This window comes from Gorilla gorilla, chromosome 15, assembly GCF_029281585.2.
Source record: "Gorilla gorilla gorilla isolate KB3781 chromosome 15, NHGRI_mGorGor1-v2.1_pri, whole genome shotgun sequence".
NCBI lineage: Eukaryota > Metazoa > Chordata > Mammalia > Primates > Hominidae > Gorilla > Gorilla gorilla.
In genome coordinates, this window is record NC_073239.2 from 110,213,680 (window position 1) to 110,228,194 (window position 14,515).

The window sequence follows — 14,515 nt, forward strand, 5'->3', positions numbered from 1 at the left end:
CCACTGTGCCTGGCTCAGGTTAATAATTCTTAAGGTACTCAATTGACTAGATTGATATTTCTTTAATGTTTACTTCATAAATTAGTGTTATCTAATATGGCATTTAAAATGTTTACATTTAAGCGTGGGGGGTAATGAGAATAGCATAATGAAGGGAAAGCATTCATGGGGATGTCAGTTCTCCGCACAAAGACACCACATATAGCCCTCTACTGTAATGCAGGGGGAGCTAACTCTGGGACCTACAGGATGCCTGAAATCTCTGAAACAGAGCACATTCTTATATGCAGGCATCTTGCTGGAAGAGACAGAAAGGATATACCACTAGAGTTGGACTGACCAGAAACCCAATTCCAATTCTCTTTAGCTGTGTGATGTGTGAAATCTTTGCCTGTTTCCTTATCTGAAAAATGTGGATAATACCGTCTACCCTAGGGGGTTACTTTCAGGATTAAATAATATACATACAGCTCTTAGTCCATTGCTTACCTTATGGTAAATGTTAAATGAATGACAGCTATTTCTATAATCAAAGTTCCCTGATAAGCGTACCCACTGTACTGATGTATTCTACTATCAAAGCAAGCACGGGATTTGCGGGGTGTGCAAGGGGGAAGGGAGGGAGCGTAGTCTGAAGAGGGCAGGGCAAGTCAAACACCTGTAATGAGAACAGAAACAGTGACAACCCAAATGTATAATTTCCTGTCACAGGTTTATCAAAATGTTCAATAAAAACTATCCTCCTACTCGGCAGGTGAAAAATTCAGCGGTTCACACCTCTTGATCTGAAAACAAAAGCTAGCCATTTACACCTGTATTTTGTTTACTATCCTTAGACCATTTCCCAACTAGTGATGAATAGTAAATTATTATAATGGAATTAAGAATATCATTGAAGGGAAAAACCAAAGCTTTTGGGGTACAGCCATGTAATTATGTTTTTCAGCCAGGCGTGGTGGCTCACGCCTCTAATCCCAGCACTTTGGGAGGCCGAGGTGGGTGGATCACTTGAGGTCAGGAGTTCGAGCCCAGCCTGGCCAACATGGTGAAATCCCACCTCTACTAAAAACACAAAAAATTAGCCAGGCGTGGTGGCAGACGCCTCTAATTCCAGCTACTTGCGAAGCTGAGGTAGGAGAATCGCTTGAGCCCAGGAGGCGGAGGTTGCAGTGAGCTGAGATTGCACCACTGCACTCCAGTCTGGGCAACAAGGCTGAAACTCCATATATAAAAAAAAAGTTTTTCAGAAAACCTTCTGATATCTTCTGGTTGGTTACCTCTTACATATGATCATGTGCTCCCTTCAAAACAGTGCACCTCACAGATGATTTCTCCTCAGAGATCATATTCCCTCTTCCCCCTACCTGTGGAAGAGTAGCTCTGGAATCACAAGGACCAGGATTCAAATCTTGGCCTTAACACTTTCTAGCTGTAACATGGTAATGCAATGGTATTTGTTCATCTAAACACATCTAAACATTAAAAAAGTACAGTGTAAGTATGTATTTTATAACCTTATAGGACCACCGTTGTACATGTGGTCTGCTGTTGACTGAAACATCATTATGTGGTACACGACTATTTATCCATATAGAAGCATATCTTTCAAGTTTCTGTCCCTTTTAATAGTCTTGGCCACGCACAGTGGCTCAGGCATGTAATCCCAGCACTTAGGTGAGTGACAGTATTTTTGGTACCCCGTTTGGCTGTAAACAGAGGAAAAACCTACCACAGAGGACAACGTGAGTAAAGTGCTTGACACAGTGCCTGAAAAAGAACAGGTGCCCCACAAATTCTCCTGAACAAATGAATACACAGAGCATAAAACTTTTAAAAAGAATTAGTAATTTTGATATAAAATTTACAGATTTCATCTACTTACAGCAGAATGTATGTACCTTTAAGAACCTCCCTATTTCTAGAACATTTCTTACGGTCTTTGCATGCTACATCTAAAGAGAGCTTTTAGAAAATACAAATGTAATCAGGCCACAAGATTTACGATAGTGAGGATAAAGCCAATTGTCTCAGTTTAGTATACTGAATTCTTCATCTTATAGCCGTGTTTGCCTCTGTTGCCTCATTTCTTGCCACACCTCTCTTTGCAACCCCAGCCTCTCCAGCCAAAAAGGCCTAGCTGTCATTTATCTCTAGGCCAGTTCCTGCTGCCTGATATGCTCGCTTTTACCTCCAATCTTTGCTTAACTCCTACTCCAGGTCTCATTCTCTGGGAAGTTTCTGATATGTCCTCCTGCCCTCCCCTTCCATATTGGGGTCTGGGGCTTCTCGTCCTTCTAGGTACTCCCCCAGCACCCAGTGTTCTATTAGGGCACTCACACTCTAACTGCCTATTGGTACTTAACACTGGACTATCCTTTTCTTCTTCTTTTTTTTTGTTGAGACAGAGTCTCGCTCTGTTGCCCAGGCTGGAGTGCAGTGGCGTGATCCCAGCTCACTGCAACCTCCGACTCCCGGGTTCAAGCGATTCTCCTGCCTCAGCCTCCCGAGCAGCTGGGATTACAGGTGCCCATGACCACGTCCAGCTAATTTTTGTATTTTTAGTAGAGACAGGGTTTCACCATGTCGGCCAGACTGATGGACTATCATTTTCATTACTTTAATCTCAGGTTCTGGCACACAGTAAGAGCTCAATAAGTGTTTGTTAAATGAGTATAGGAATCATGGTGCTAATTCTATACCAAGGGGCTTATTTGAGTTGATAGGCTATATCTTTTTTAGCTCCAATAATGTCCCATTGTTACCTTTATTTGCTTGAAAACTAGGACAGCAGCTGTTCTCTCAGGTTTATAGACCTAATGTGATGATCAGATTTATAATACTGTATCCATCTACTTTTATTTAATCTACTGCCTCTAAAAATTTGACATCAAAATGTAGTTTAGAAGTGGTGTTCACACCACAGAAAACTTTAGCTTCTTACTATTTTACTGTTCATACTTATAAACAAAAAACTATCAATCTAGGGTTTAAGATGAGGCACAAAAATAACAACTAATCATGCAGTTTAGCTTAGAAAAATTTCTGACTGCTCATAATTAGATACAAGCTCAGATGTCAAAAGATTTAGAAAAACAAGGTAATGCCCATGTACTTTCCAGAGAAAATTTAGTGAAATCGGTTTCAAAATTCAGCACTGTTCTTTAATGTACCAACAATGTAAACGTCAATTAGAAAGGAACACTGACAACGAAAACCTAATATAAAAACCAAACAAACCACTTCAGAAAAGGCTATTATGGTTGAAGATGAATATCGCTAGAAACAAAGACATTTAAGTGTGCAAATATATTTTCAGTTTTTTGGCACTACTTTCAGATGTATGTATATTTCACCCTTAAATTTCATGACATGTATAATATTTATCAGAAGTTTTATAAACATAAACACGCCAATAACTAAGTATGAGATACATAAAAATGCTTTAGTGCAAAGAATCGTAACAGAGCTCAAAGTCTTTTAATATATCAAGTAATCCCCTTGAGAAGACATATTTAGTAAGGCCAGCCCATGTTAATTTACAATAGAGACCAAATATATGAAAAAATGGTTGAAGCCAGGAAATTTCTGGACAGTTTATATTCACCGAGTGTTTTAGCAGTCCCATCATATATATACTCTGAACTAAGATTCGGTCCTTTGAAGGTATTATTTATAAAAAGGCACCTTTTTTTTTTTTTTTGAAACAGATCTTACTCTGTCATCCAGGCTGAATCACAACTCACTGTAGCCTTGACCTTGGTGGACTCAAGCAATCCTCCCATCTCAGCCTTCTGAGTGGCTGGGACTATAGGCACCCACCACCACGCCCAGCTAATTTTTGTTTTGTTCTGTTTTTGAGACAGGGTCTTACTCTGTCAGCCAGGCTGGAGTGCAGTGGCACAACCTTGGCTCACTGCAATCTGCGCTTCTTGGGCTCTTGATCCTCCCACTTCAGCCTCCCAAAGAGCTGGGACCACAGGTGTGCACCACTATGCCTGGCTCTTTTTTTTTTTTTTTTTGTAGAGATGGAGTTTCACCATGTTATCCATGCTGATCTCAAACTCCTGGACTCAAGCGATCTGCCTGCCTTGGCCTCCCAAAATGCTAGGATTACAGGCATGAGCCACTGTGCCCTAATTTTTGTATTTTTTTTTGTAGAGGCAGAGTTTCACCGTGTTGCTCAGGCAGGTCTCAAACTCCTGGACTCAAGCCATCCACCCACCTCAGCCTCCCAAAGTGCTGGGATTACAGGCATGAGCCGCCTCACCTAGCCCAAAAGGTACTTTTTGTTGACAGTAGTTATCACAGAGGAGTGAGACTTCATAGTTCTTAAACACTTTTAGTATTATCTGTGTTATCTGACTACCCGACCTACTACTTATATTTTTAGACAGTAACTTAAAAAACATCAGTTATTCAAAAGTAAACTCTATATATACTGACATAAACATTTTCCCAAGGTTTATTAAGTATGAAAAAAGTTACATAGTGTGATGTTATTTATAATAGAATAAGATAGCACGTTAAATACACACACAGACATGCACATATAAAGATTTGTAAGGAAAACCATCAAACTGGCCACAGTATACCACTAATAAGGATTTGGGAAAAGCATTGGTAGTAGACAAAAATACACTTTCTGATATGTTTCTGTATCATTTCTTTTCTCCGCCAGCAATGAGCACGAATTGTTTTTGAAATGAATTAATTCAGAGGTAAAGTTTTACCAGAGAGTTATTATAGGAGATGGTTTATTTATTAATGTTATCAATCGTATTATCTAAAGTCTGCTGAAGTGCAAAGTATACATGAAGCTTGATCACTGAGTGTACAGTAGGTGCTCAATACATTCTTGTTTTGAAGTTCATCTTTTGATCTGTTGAAATAGCCTTGGAGAGGTAGCAACTTAGGATTTGTTACCTCATTTCTATTACAAGAAGCATGACAGCAGTTACCACATAGGTTACTATAAAGATTAAGTGAGGTATTCCATAAAAAGATCTTAGTACAGTGTTTTCACAGTAACAGCTAAGTAATATCATTATCAATCTATCTTAATTCTTGGAATAGTTTCTTTTCCACTTCTACAACTAGAAGTAAACAGAATTCTTACATCTTGTGATAGTCTTCCTCTGGATGTTTTAGGAGATAAGAGCAATGCTTTTTTCTTTTTTTTTTTTGAGACTGAGTTTCGCTCTGTCGCCCAGGCTGGAGTGCAGTGGTGCGATTTCTCAGCTCACTACAACTTCTGCCTCCCGGGTTCAAGCGATTCGCCTGCCTCAGCCTCCTGAGTAGCTGGGATTACAGGCATCCGCCACCACACCTGGCTAATTTTTGTATTTTTAGTAGAGATGGGGTTTCACGATGTTGGGCAGGCTGGTCTTGAACTCCTGACTGCGTGATCTGCCTGCCTTGGCCTCCCAAAGGGTTGGAATTACAGGCACGAGCCACCGCACCCGGCCTATGCTTGGTTTTAAGACAGAAACTTCAACTGTATCTCAACTCTGAGTGTGAAAAGCCAGGATATTTGTACAATGCAGAGGTTCTTCCTTCCTTCTGTCATTTTCCCTCTTTAGTCAGTAATGCCTCCTCCCCAGTCCTGTTTTCCTTATACCAAATCACCTGTATCTTAGACTGCATTCATTTTGTATTCCTTGGTGATGGGAGGCATCACACCTGGCCTCAATTGATGTTAATTATTCTATTTTACTTTGAAAGTCATATATAAATGGTGGTATGTGCAAGGTGCAGTGAAGAACACATATCTCAATAATTCAAGACAAATGTGATGCCATAAGTTTACAAAGTCTGCTATTTTGCCTTCTCCCTCCATCTTTTGAATTTTATTATCAGAGAAAAGGTTTTGCTTGCTGAGAAAGCTTCTAACTAAACTTTGTATAATTTTTGCTGTTGCTGTTGTTTGTTTTGAGACATGGTCTGGCTCTGTCGCCCAGGTTGGAGTGCAGTGGCACGATCTCAGCTCACTGAAACCTCTGCCTCCTGGGCTCAAGCTATGCTCCCACCTCAGCCTCCTGAGGAGCTGAGACTACAAGTGTGTGCCACCCACTCGGCTAATTTCTTTGTATTTTTTTTAGAGACATGGTTTTGCCATGTTGCCAGGCTTGTCTTGAACTTCTGAGCTCAAGCTATCCATCCGCCATGGCCTCCCAAAGTGTTGGGATTACAAGTGTGAGCCACCGTCCCCAGCCAAATTCTGCATTATTTTAAATAAAAAGAAATTTAGACATTTAATGGATTCTACTACAAATTAACAGTGCATATTTTAGAGATATCATTTCTTGTTATAGCTACAAACTACCTGATACATATTTACATTTTAAAAGCCATATAACAAGCTATAACATTTATTTATATACAATGTTTTGTTTTGGTTTGGTTTTGAGACAGTCTCTCACTCTATCACCCAGGCTGGAGTGCAGTAGCAGGATCTCAGCTCACTGTAATCTCCGCCTCCCTGGTTCAAGCAATTTTCGTGCCTCAGCCACCAGAGTAGCTGGGATTACAGGTGTGCGCCACCATGCCTGGCTGATTTTTGTATTTTTAGTAGAGATGGGGTTTCACTATGTTGGTCAGGCTGGTCTCGAACTCCTGGCCTTAAGTAATCTGCCTGCTTCGGCCTCCGAAAGTGCTGGGATTACAGGCATGAGCCATTGCACCAGGCCAATACAATGTCTTTTAAGTATATAAATAACGGTGAATAAACATTCCACTTTCAATAGACAAAGAAATACTGGCAACTCCTTAAAATTTTCTTTTCCCTTAATAAATCAAACAGGACAAGTAAGAAGTAAAAAGATACTTAATTTAGATTAAGAATTTCCAAGTTACTTTAACATTCTGAGTTATATAATTTACCATAAATTTAATTCTCATTATTACTATACCTTTTTATTATTAAATTTTAGATACATAATTAGTTCTTTGATCTAAATTATAAATTAGTGCAGAATGAAAGACTGCCTCTGGATTAAACTTTTTTTGGCTTTAAAAAATGAACAGCATTAAACTGGCTTTTGAGAATTTTCTAAATTCAATTGATATTCTATTTTAAATCAATGAACTGACAAGTAAACAGTGAGTTGATGAGACAGGTTTTCTGACATTAAACCGTGAATTAAATGGTAGAGAGTTATACCATTTAGACCACATGTAAACTTACTTTTATAAATAATACTTCATATTTTGTTCCTATTCTGGGGTTAAGTGCTTTCATTTTGTTTGCAACTCCTTAGGGATAAAATTTATTACAACCTCTGCTATCCCACTCCCCACTTTTTTTTTTTTTAAAGAAAAGGTTACTCAGCTTTCAAAGGTATTAAAAATAATTCAAAACATGTAACTGACAGTATACTACGAATAAAGCAGTGTGCTAGGTTCTCAGGTTATTCAAAGATGACCAAGATTTTGATACACAACTTTGGGAGCATACAATACACTAGGTGACAGAGGAAATGAGACGGGTACCTAGGTAATTTCAAAACAAGTTAGAAGATATAAAACCCTAAGAACAATAAAAAGTGTTTTAGAAATTCTCAGGATGTAGAAAATACTTTTAACTTGAAATGGCTAAGCAAAACAAAGAAAGTAAGCATGTGAGTTCGGTCTTAAAGGTTAGGGTAGAATTTGGACATTTAATGATCAAAGGCAAAGATACCCCCCAGACAAATGAAAAGTGAGAGCAGAGGGTCAGAGGTGAAGAGTTTGTAGTCTATGAAAAATGACTTAAGTTTTAAAACAAAAGATGCAATATTATATATATAATATATAAACTTTTTGTTTTATATATAAACATATATATAAATATGAAACTGAGATTAACTCTTCATCTATGTTGCATGTTTGAAACCTGCATTTACTACTCTGATCTGTTGATAATGGTCTTTAGCTTGGCCCCATTCTTCTCTAGGAAGTACATTCAAATTTGCTGAAGAGGAAACAATTATAGACAGAAGTAAAATAAACTGTCAACTCAACAGAACTGAGACAGAGGGAAGAGTGTCAATATGTAGACAGTGGAGGTTGGGAAGAGGGTGAAATGGATGAGTGAGTGGGGACAGTAAGTCTTTGCTGTTTTGCATTTGTTTCAAGCCACACACTCTTGGAAAGTGACCAAGTTGCTACGGGAAAAAACGAGGTCATTGCTTTCAGTTGCTTCTGTTAGATTTTTAATTCAATAAAATATAATCACATCCATTATGACTAAAAATATGGGCAAATGCATTACAGAGTCCATTTTCGAACTAAAGTTATAAATAAATTTCATATTGTAAAGATTGAAAAATGCATTTGTGATCAAGATGAAAAAACAAAATCTGCAGTTTGAAGTCTACAGTAAATATGCATGTAGATGTTGGTGCTAATTCTGGGGTATTTTGCTCTGAGGTCAACAGTATTTATGACAAGGATGGTTAAAGTTCATGAGTTAACCTATAGTTCTCCTAAACAATGAACTTGTCCTCAAAAAATTACCAATGAATGGTATACTCTTACTGTTCTCACATTTTCAGAGCTGTTTACCCAGTATACGCTAAGGTCATTATGAAAAGTCAAACTGATCAAACATGTGCTCCTTCTTTGGAGACTCTTCCAATCTAGTCATCTCTTTTGGAGTTTTAAATACTAGTCTTTTAAATATAGGTACTGCTACCAATCAGGCTTCTTATGGTGCAATAGCAGAAAACAAGTCTAGTTGGCTTAAAGAGAAAAGGAATTTATCTCAAAGGACACTGTTAATCTACAGTGTTGCTGGGAAAAGCTGGAGACCCAGCTCAGTAAACATGGACTAAGGAAGGCTGCAGAATGGGGACTCCACAACATGGAAGCCCAGTGAAGACTCTGAGTTGCCTGGGACCCTGGCCACTAAAGCTCCTACATTCTGTCCCTGGATAGTGAATGTCATCAATGGCACCACTGCCATGGCCTTCTCTCCTTTTCCACTAGATGTTGCTGCCCCACTCTGCTTCCAGAAAAAATTCTCTATAGTCCCTGCTTTTCTGTACCACTAACCCTGACTAGAGAAGGCTGCAGAAGAAAGTATATGACCTTTAAGGCTTTTCTACTGGGAGGTGGGCTCTGCCTCCTATGAAGACATACACAGTAAGGCTAGGAAGAAGGTCCTAATGCTGGGCAGCCAGAAAAGTCAAATGACTAACATAGGAATGCTACCTATTCAGGAAACAATGGCTGAAACAGTACAAAGCCCCTGTTCTCTGGCTAAGTGCTCTGAAACAAAGTTTGAGTGAGCTACTCAGATCCCTGACCCTATAGCTTTAAACCTCCTAGCTGAGCCCACATTACCCTCAACCCAAGTCGGGGGTAACGATTTGTTGTTCAGCCACAAATCGGGCTCACAGCTGAGGCTCCTACAAGTTGATGTTTCAATCACTAGTTTTCTGTTTTGTTCCTAAGAGTAGGCCACAGCCTCCCACCCTCATCCCTGGAAATTGGGTCTAGTATTTCTCCCTTCTCCTACCATGCCCAAATTCCTGGGCCTAGAGTCAGAAGAGCTGGTATGAGTTACAGCTTCGTGACTTCCAAACCTGGGAAAAGGCTAGTTAATAATCTCTGAGCCTCACCACATTCATAGGCTGACAGGATGACCAATGGAGATAAGTAATAGCCCTCTGTACATTCAAATTATAAGCATGAGCTCATTAGTTAACAGACTTCAAAGATATGATAAAGTCTCCAGTTCTTTAGGATTGTGGCCTTCTCTTGGTTTCTCTGGTTCTTATGGGCACTGATGTCATATCTTTACATTTAAAAAGTTAATTCTGGGCCAGGCATGGTGGCTCATGCCTGTAATACCAGCACTTTGGGAGGCTGAGGCGGGTGGATCACCTGAGGTCAGGAGTTTGAGACCAGCCTGGCCAACAGAGCAGAACCCTGTCTCTACTGAAAACACAAAAAATTAGCTGGGCATGGTGGCAGGCACCTGTAATCCCAGCTACTTGGGAGGCTGAGGCAGAAGAATCGCTTGAACCCGGGAGGCAGAGGTTGCAATGAGCCAAGATTGGGCCATTGCACTCTAGCCTGGGCGACACAGCGAGACTCTGTCTCAAAAAAAAAAAAAAAACAAAAAAGTTAACCTTGTAATCAAAGTAGTATATGCTCATCATTTAAAAAGTCTGGTAGTAACACAATGCTAACCCTAAACACCCCCCCGCCCTACATCCCTTCCACTTTCAGTTCTGCTCCCCAGAGGTAACTACTCTCAATTCTTTAGCTCTTTCTTCTAGTATTTACCTCTCTATATTACTATTTTTATTAAATCAATATTTAGTGTTTATAATTAGTGCTTACTGCTGAGCCATGCTGTGTACTAAAATTATTTATTCTTTCATATGTAATGTTAAATTTATCTTGGAAATATTCATTTCTTCTTTTTCCATTTGCTTCATTTTCTATGAACTTATTGCTAATTCTTCATAAATGCACCACAAGAGCCATAAAATTGCTTTGTCATTTGCTATTTAATGTTCAAACATTGAAAGTAATTGATTTCTTCCGAGACACCTCTTTCCTTGGAGACTTTCACCCTCCCAGTCTGGGCTAGACTGAATGCCCACAAGACCTACTGTGTGGCTGATGCCTGGGATCTCCCTTTGCTTCCTTCCCGTGTTGGAGCCCATTTTCTAGATCCTTCACTTCTTTGTTCTTGGTTTGTTTCGTCATTTGGTGGAATACATTCCCAGCAGCTGCCTGAGTGGGGAAGCAGGGGAAATATCCCTACACAGGCAGTTTTTCGAGGTATGACTGAAAAATGCCTTTATTTAGCCTTACACTTGATTGACTGTTTGGCTAAATATAGGATTTTGTGTTTAAAATAATTTTCCATCAGCTTTTGGAAGACACTACTTCACTGTATTGTGGTATTCAGTTGTTGCTACTGAAAATCTCAATACCATCTGATTCCTATTTCTTTGCATGGAACCTAATTTTTCTTCTCCCTGCAACATTTTAAAATTGTCTCTTTTCCCCCAGTGTTCTGAAAAAGAAACTTTTTATATAGAAATTCCTTTAGTTTTGGAAATATTTCTTATATTACTCCTTAGATACTGTCTTCTCTTCACTTTTCTCTGGTATATATTTCTAAAGCCACTATTTGTTAGATGTTAGACCCTGGATGAATACTCTAGTTTTATTTGTCTCCACTCATCTCTTTATTATTATTTACTTTCTAGATTTCCTCAACTGTACCTTTCAATGCTTCCATTATATCTTTCATTTCTGCTATCTTATTTCTAAAAGCTCCTGTTTTTTACTTTAATAGCATCCTGCTTATGTCTCACTGATTCCATAAAAAGTTCTTTTATATAAGGATATTTTGATTCTACTGAAGTTTTCTTCTGCTCCCTTCATTGTCTGCTTCCTCCAGGACTTTGTTCTTTTTGCTCTGATCTCTGTCTCAATTTGGAAGCTTTCCTCAAATGTCCAGTTATCCTTGGATGGGTTTTCATATTTAAGACTGAGGCAGTAAGCAGCTGTTTGAAAGCTCTGCTGCACAGGCAGGCCTGATGACTGTAGTCTCCTCTGTAAAACAAATGGAAGGCAAGCTGGCTTTTTCATTTTATAACCCCTGAGTGTAATTTCACTGTGGAAACCCAAAACATCAGTATCTGTAAGTGTATATACTTTTGAGCTGTTCACCATTTCCAGGACTCCAGTTTCTTCTTGTATTTGCCTGGCTGGTATTACAGCAGGGGTTAAGGAAGTAGGTGATTTCACCATAGGGTTTCACATAATTATAGATTTCAACCCTGTGCCACATCCCTACCCTCCTCTGTAGCTATTTCCAGATTTGGAATCTCTGTAATTTCTTTAGAAAATTCAGAAAATTTTAGAAAATCTCAGGTCTCCTGTGTTTTGTTGTGGGGGCAGTAGCAGAGAGGCGAATTGAGGGGGCGGGGACAAAGGCATGTCACCTTGTTGCAAGTGATAGTAATGCAAGAACAGACAAATGGACCACTGGGACAAAATGGAGACTGAGTACTGATGCATGAATACAATCCATGCATACATAGCAGATTTAAGAGTGGCACAAATCAGGAATAGGGAATTAGTAGGGAATACTTGGCTCACTATATGCAGAAGAACAAAACCACATCCTTTTCTAATACCATACATAAAGATGAATTCCAGGGTTGGGGAAAGGGTCTGATCCCTCAGTATTCAGACTTAAAATCAACTCTGTCTTTTTAGTTCTATGCTATGCATATCCCTTCTTTCCAGAGTACTTAGTTCCACCTGGCCTGAGCCACGCCAGAGCTCTAACAGGTGAACTGCCTCACTTCTCCTCAGTAGCCCCCTTTACAGCATCTAATTACAGGCTGCTCCTCTGTTAAGCCAGTAATCAAGTCTCTATCTGCTTTCCATTTTCCAAAAATTTCAACATCTTCCCCATTGTTGTTTTCTTCTTAGGTATCTTTGTCTGTTTGTCCTTGAGAGCTTATATTTGTTTTATTCCTTCACTATGATAATAGGGCTTTGAAGGAAATAAAATTAAACATATTCATTTTGTTATGTTTAAATGAGAATCAAGTGAAGTTAAATCTGGTCCTAAATGCCAGGCCTGTAAGTTGAGGCCATTATCTACTTGCGATTGCCTACTGCCTGCTCCTCCCTACTGATATAAAACACATTCTCTGTGTAGGCCAAGAATCTCAACTCTCTGGGCTTTTTTTTTTTTTTTTTTTTTTTTGGAGACAGAGTCTCACTCAGTTGCCCAGGCTTGGAGTGCAGTGCTGTGATCTCGACTTACTGCAACCTCCGCCTCCTAGGTTTAAGCAATTATTGTGCCTCAGCCTCCCTAGTAGCTGGGATTACAGGTATGCACCACCACGCCCAACTCATTTTTGTAGTTAGAGACGGGGGTTTCACCATGTTGGCCAGGCTGGTCTCGAACTCCTGACTTCAGGTGATCCGCCTGCCTTGGCCTCCCAAAGTGCTGGGATTAAAGGTGTCTGAGCCACCGCACCTGGCCCCAAGAATCCTTTCTTTTACCCACTTGCCAAATCACTCTAGCTGTCTGCCAATACTGCCTTTTAATTTTTTTTTTTTTTTGAGACGCAGTCTCACTCCGTCGCCCAGGTTGGAGTGCAGTGGTGCGATCTCAGCTCACTGCAAGCTTCGCCTCCTGGGTTCACGCCATTCTCCTGCCTCAGCCTCCTGAGCAGCTGGGACTACAGGCACCTGCCACCATGCCCAGCTAATTTATTGTATTTTTTGTAGAGACGGGGTTTCACCCTGTTAGCCAGGATGGTCTCCATCTCCTGACCTCGTGATCTGCCTGCCCCGGTCTCCCAAAGTGCTGGGGTTACAGGCGTGAGCCACTGCACTTGGCCATTTTTTTTTTTTTTTTAAGACAAAGTCTCACTCTATCACCCGGGCTGGAGTGGAGTGGTGCAATCTTGGCTCACTGCCACCTCCCCCTCCTGGGTTCAAGTAATTCTCATGCCTCAGCCTCCTGGGTAGCTGGGATTACAGGTGTGTGCCACCACACCCAGCTAATTTTTTTTGTATTTTTATTTTTTTGAGATGGAGACTCACTCTGTCGCCCAGGCTGGTGTGCAGTGGTGCGATCTCAGCTCACTGCAACCTCCATCTCCCGGGTTCAAACGATTCTCCTGCCTCAGCCTAGCTGGGACTAGAAGCGTGTACCATCATGCCTGGCTAATTTTTGTATTTTTTGGTAGAGATGGGGTTTCACCATGTTGGTCAAGCTGGTCTTAAACTCCTGGCCTCAAGTGATCCATCCACCTCGGCCTCCCAAAGTGCTGGGATTACAAGTGTGGGCCACTGTGCTAGGCCTAGTTTTTTTTTTTTTTTTTGGTAGAGACGAGGTCTCACTATATTGCCCAAGCTGGTCTTGAACTCCTGGGCTCAAGTGATCCTCCTGCCTCAGCCTCTCAAAGTGCTGGGATTACAGGTGTGAGCCACCACACCTGGCCTAGTAAAATTATTTTTTAAACTTAAAGTTATTTTTAGAAAAAAACTATATGGTAGTGAGAGACATACGTTGTGGTGATTATTATAGTTTAGCAGCTAACATTTACTGAATGTTTACTGTGTAACAGGTGCTATTCAGATCATTTAACATATATTATTTCCTTTAATCATCATAGCTTATAGGGTTTACTATCTTTATTTTACAAATGAGAAAAGAGGGGCTTAGGCTATGTGACTTGGTTAAGGTCAAACTAAGACACGGTAGAGAACTGAAACCCAGTCTGTCTGGTTTTAGAACCTGAACTCTTGAGCTTTATAGTATAAAATCCTACCTCAAGTGAGCTAATATTCTTCTTCCTATGGAAATGAGATAAAAATTATGTTAAAGTTATAGTCTTTTATAAACTTTAATATGAATATTTCATGGGTATGGGGGAAAGATATGCCCCACATGGGTTACAAAAAAACAAAACAAAAATAACTCAAACTCTATTTTGAGTAACAAAGGGAAAAAGAATAGCATATATATCCACATTTAAGGGAA

General features: G+C 39.9%; 1 protein-coding gene across 5 annotated transcripts in view; it reads right to left on the reverse strand.

The window, feature by feature from the left end:
- Positions 1 to 14,515, reverse strand: part of BTBD7 (BTB domain containing 7) — a 96,709-nt gene that overhangs the window by 40,251 nt on the left and 41,943 nt on the right. The window contains exon 4 of one of the 5 annotated variants that reach the window (XM_063698137.1): positions 8,167 to 11,556. The exons of the other annotated variants lie outside the window; for them this stretch is intronic. Within the exon in view, the coding sequence (XP_063554207.1) occupies positions 11,486 to 11,556 (71 nt within the window). The 3' untranslated portion in view covers positions 8,167 to 11,485. Of the gene's footprint in view, positions 1 to 8,166; positions 11,557 to 14,515 lie in introns of those variants that run through there. 5 annotated transcript variants of the gene reach the window in all.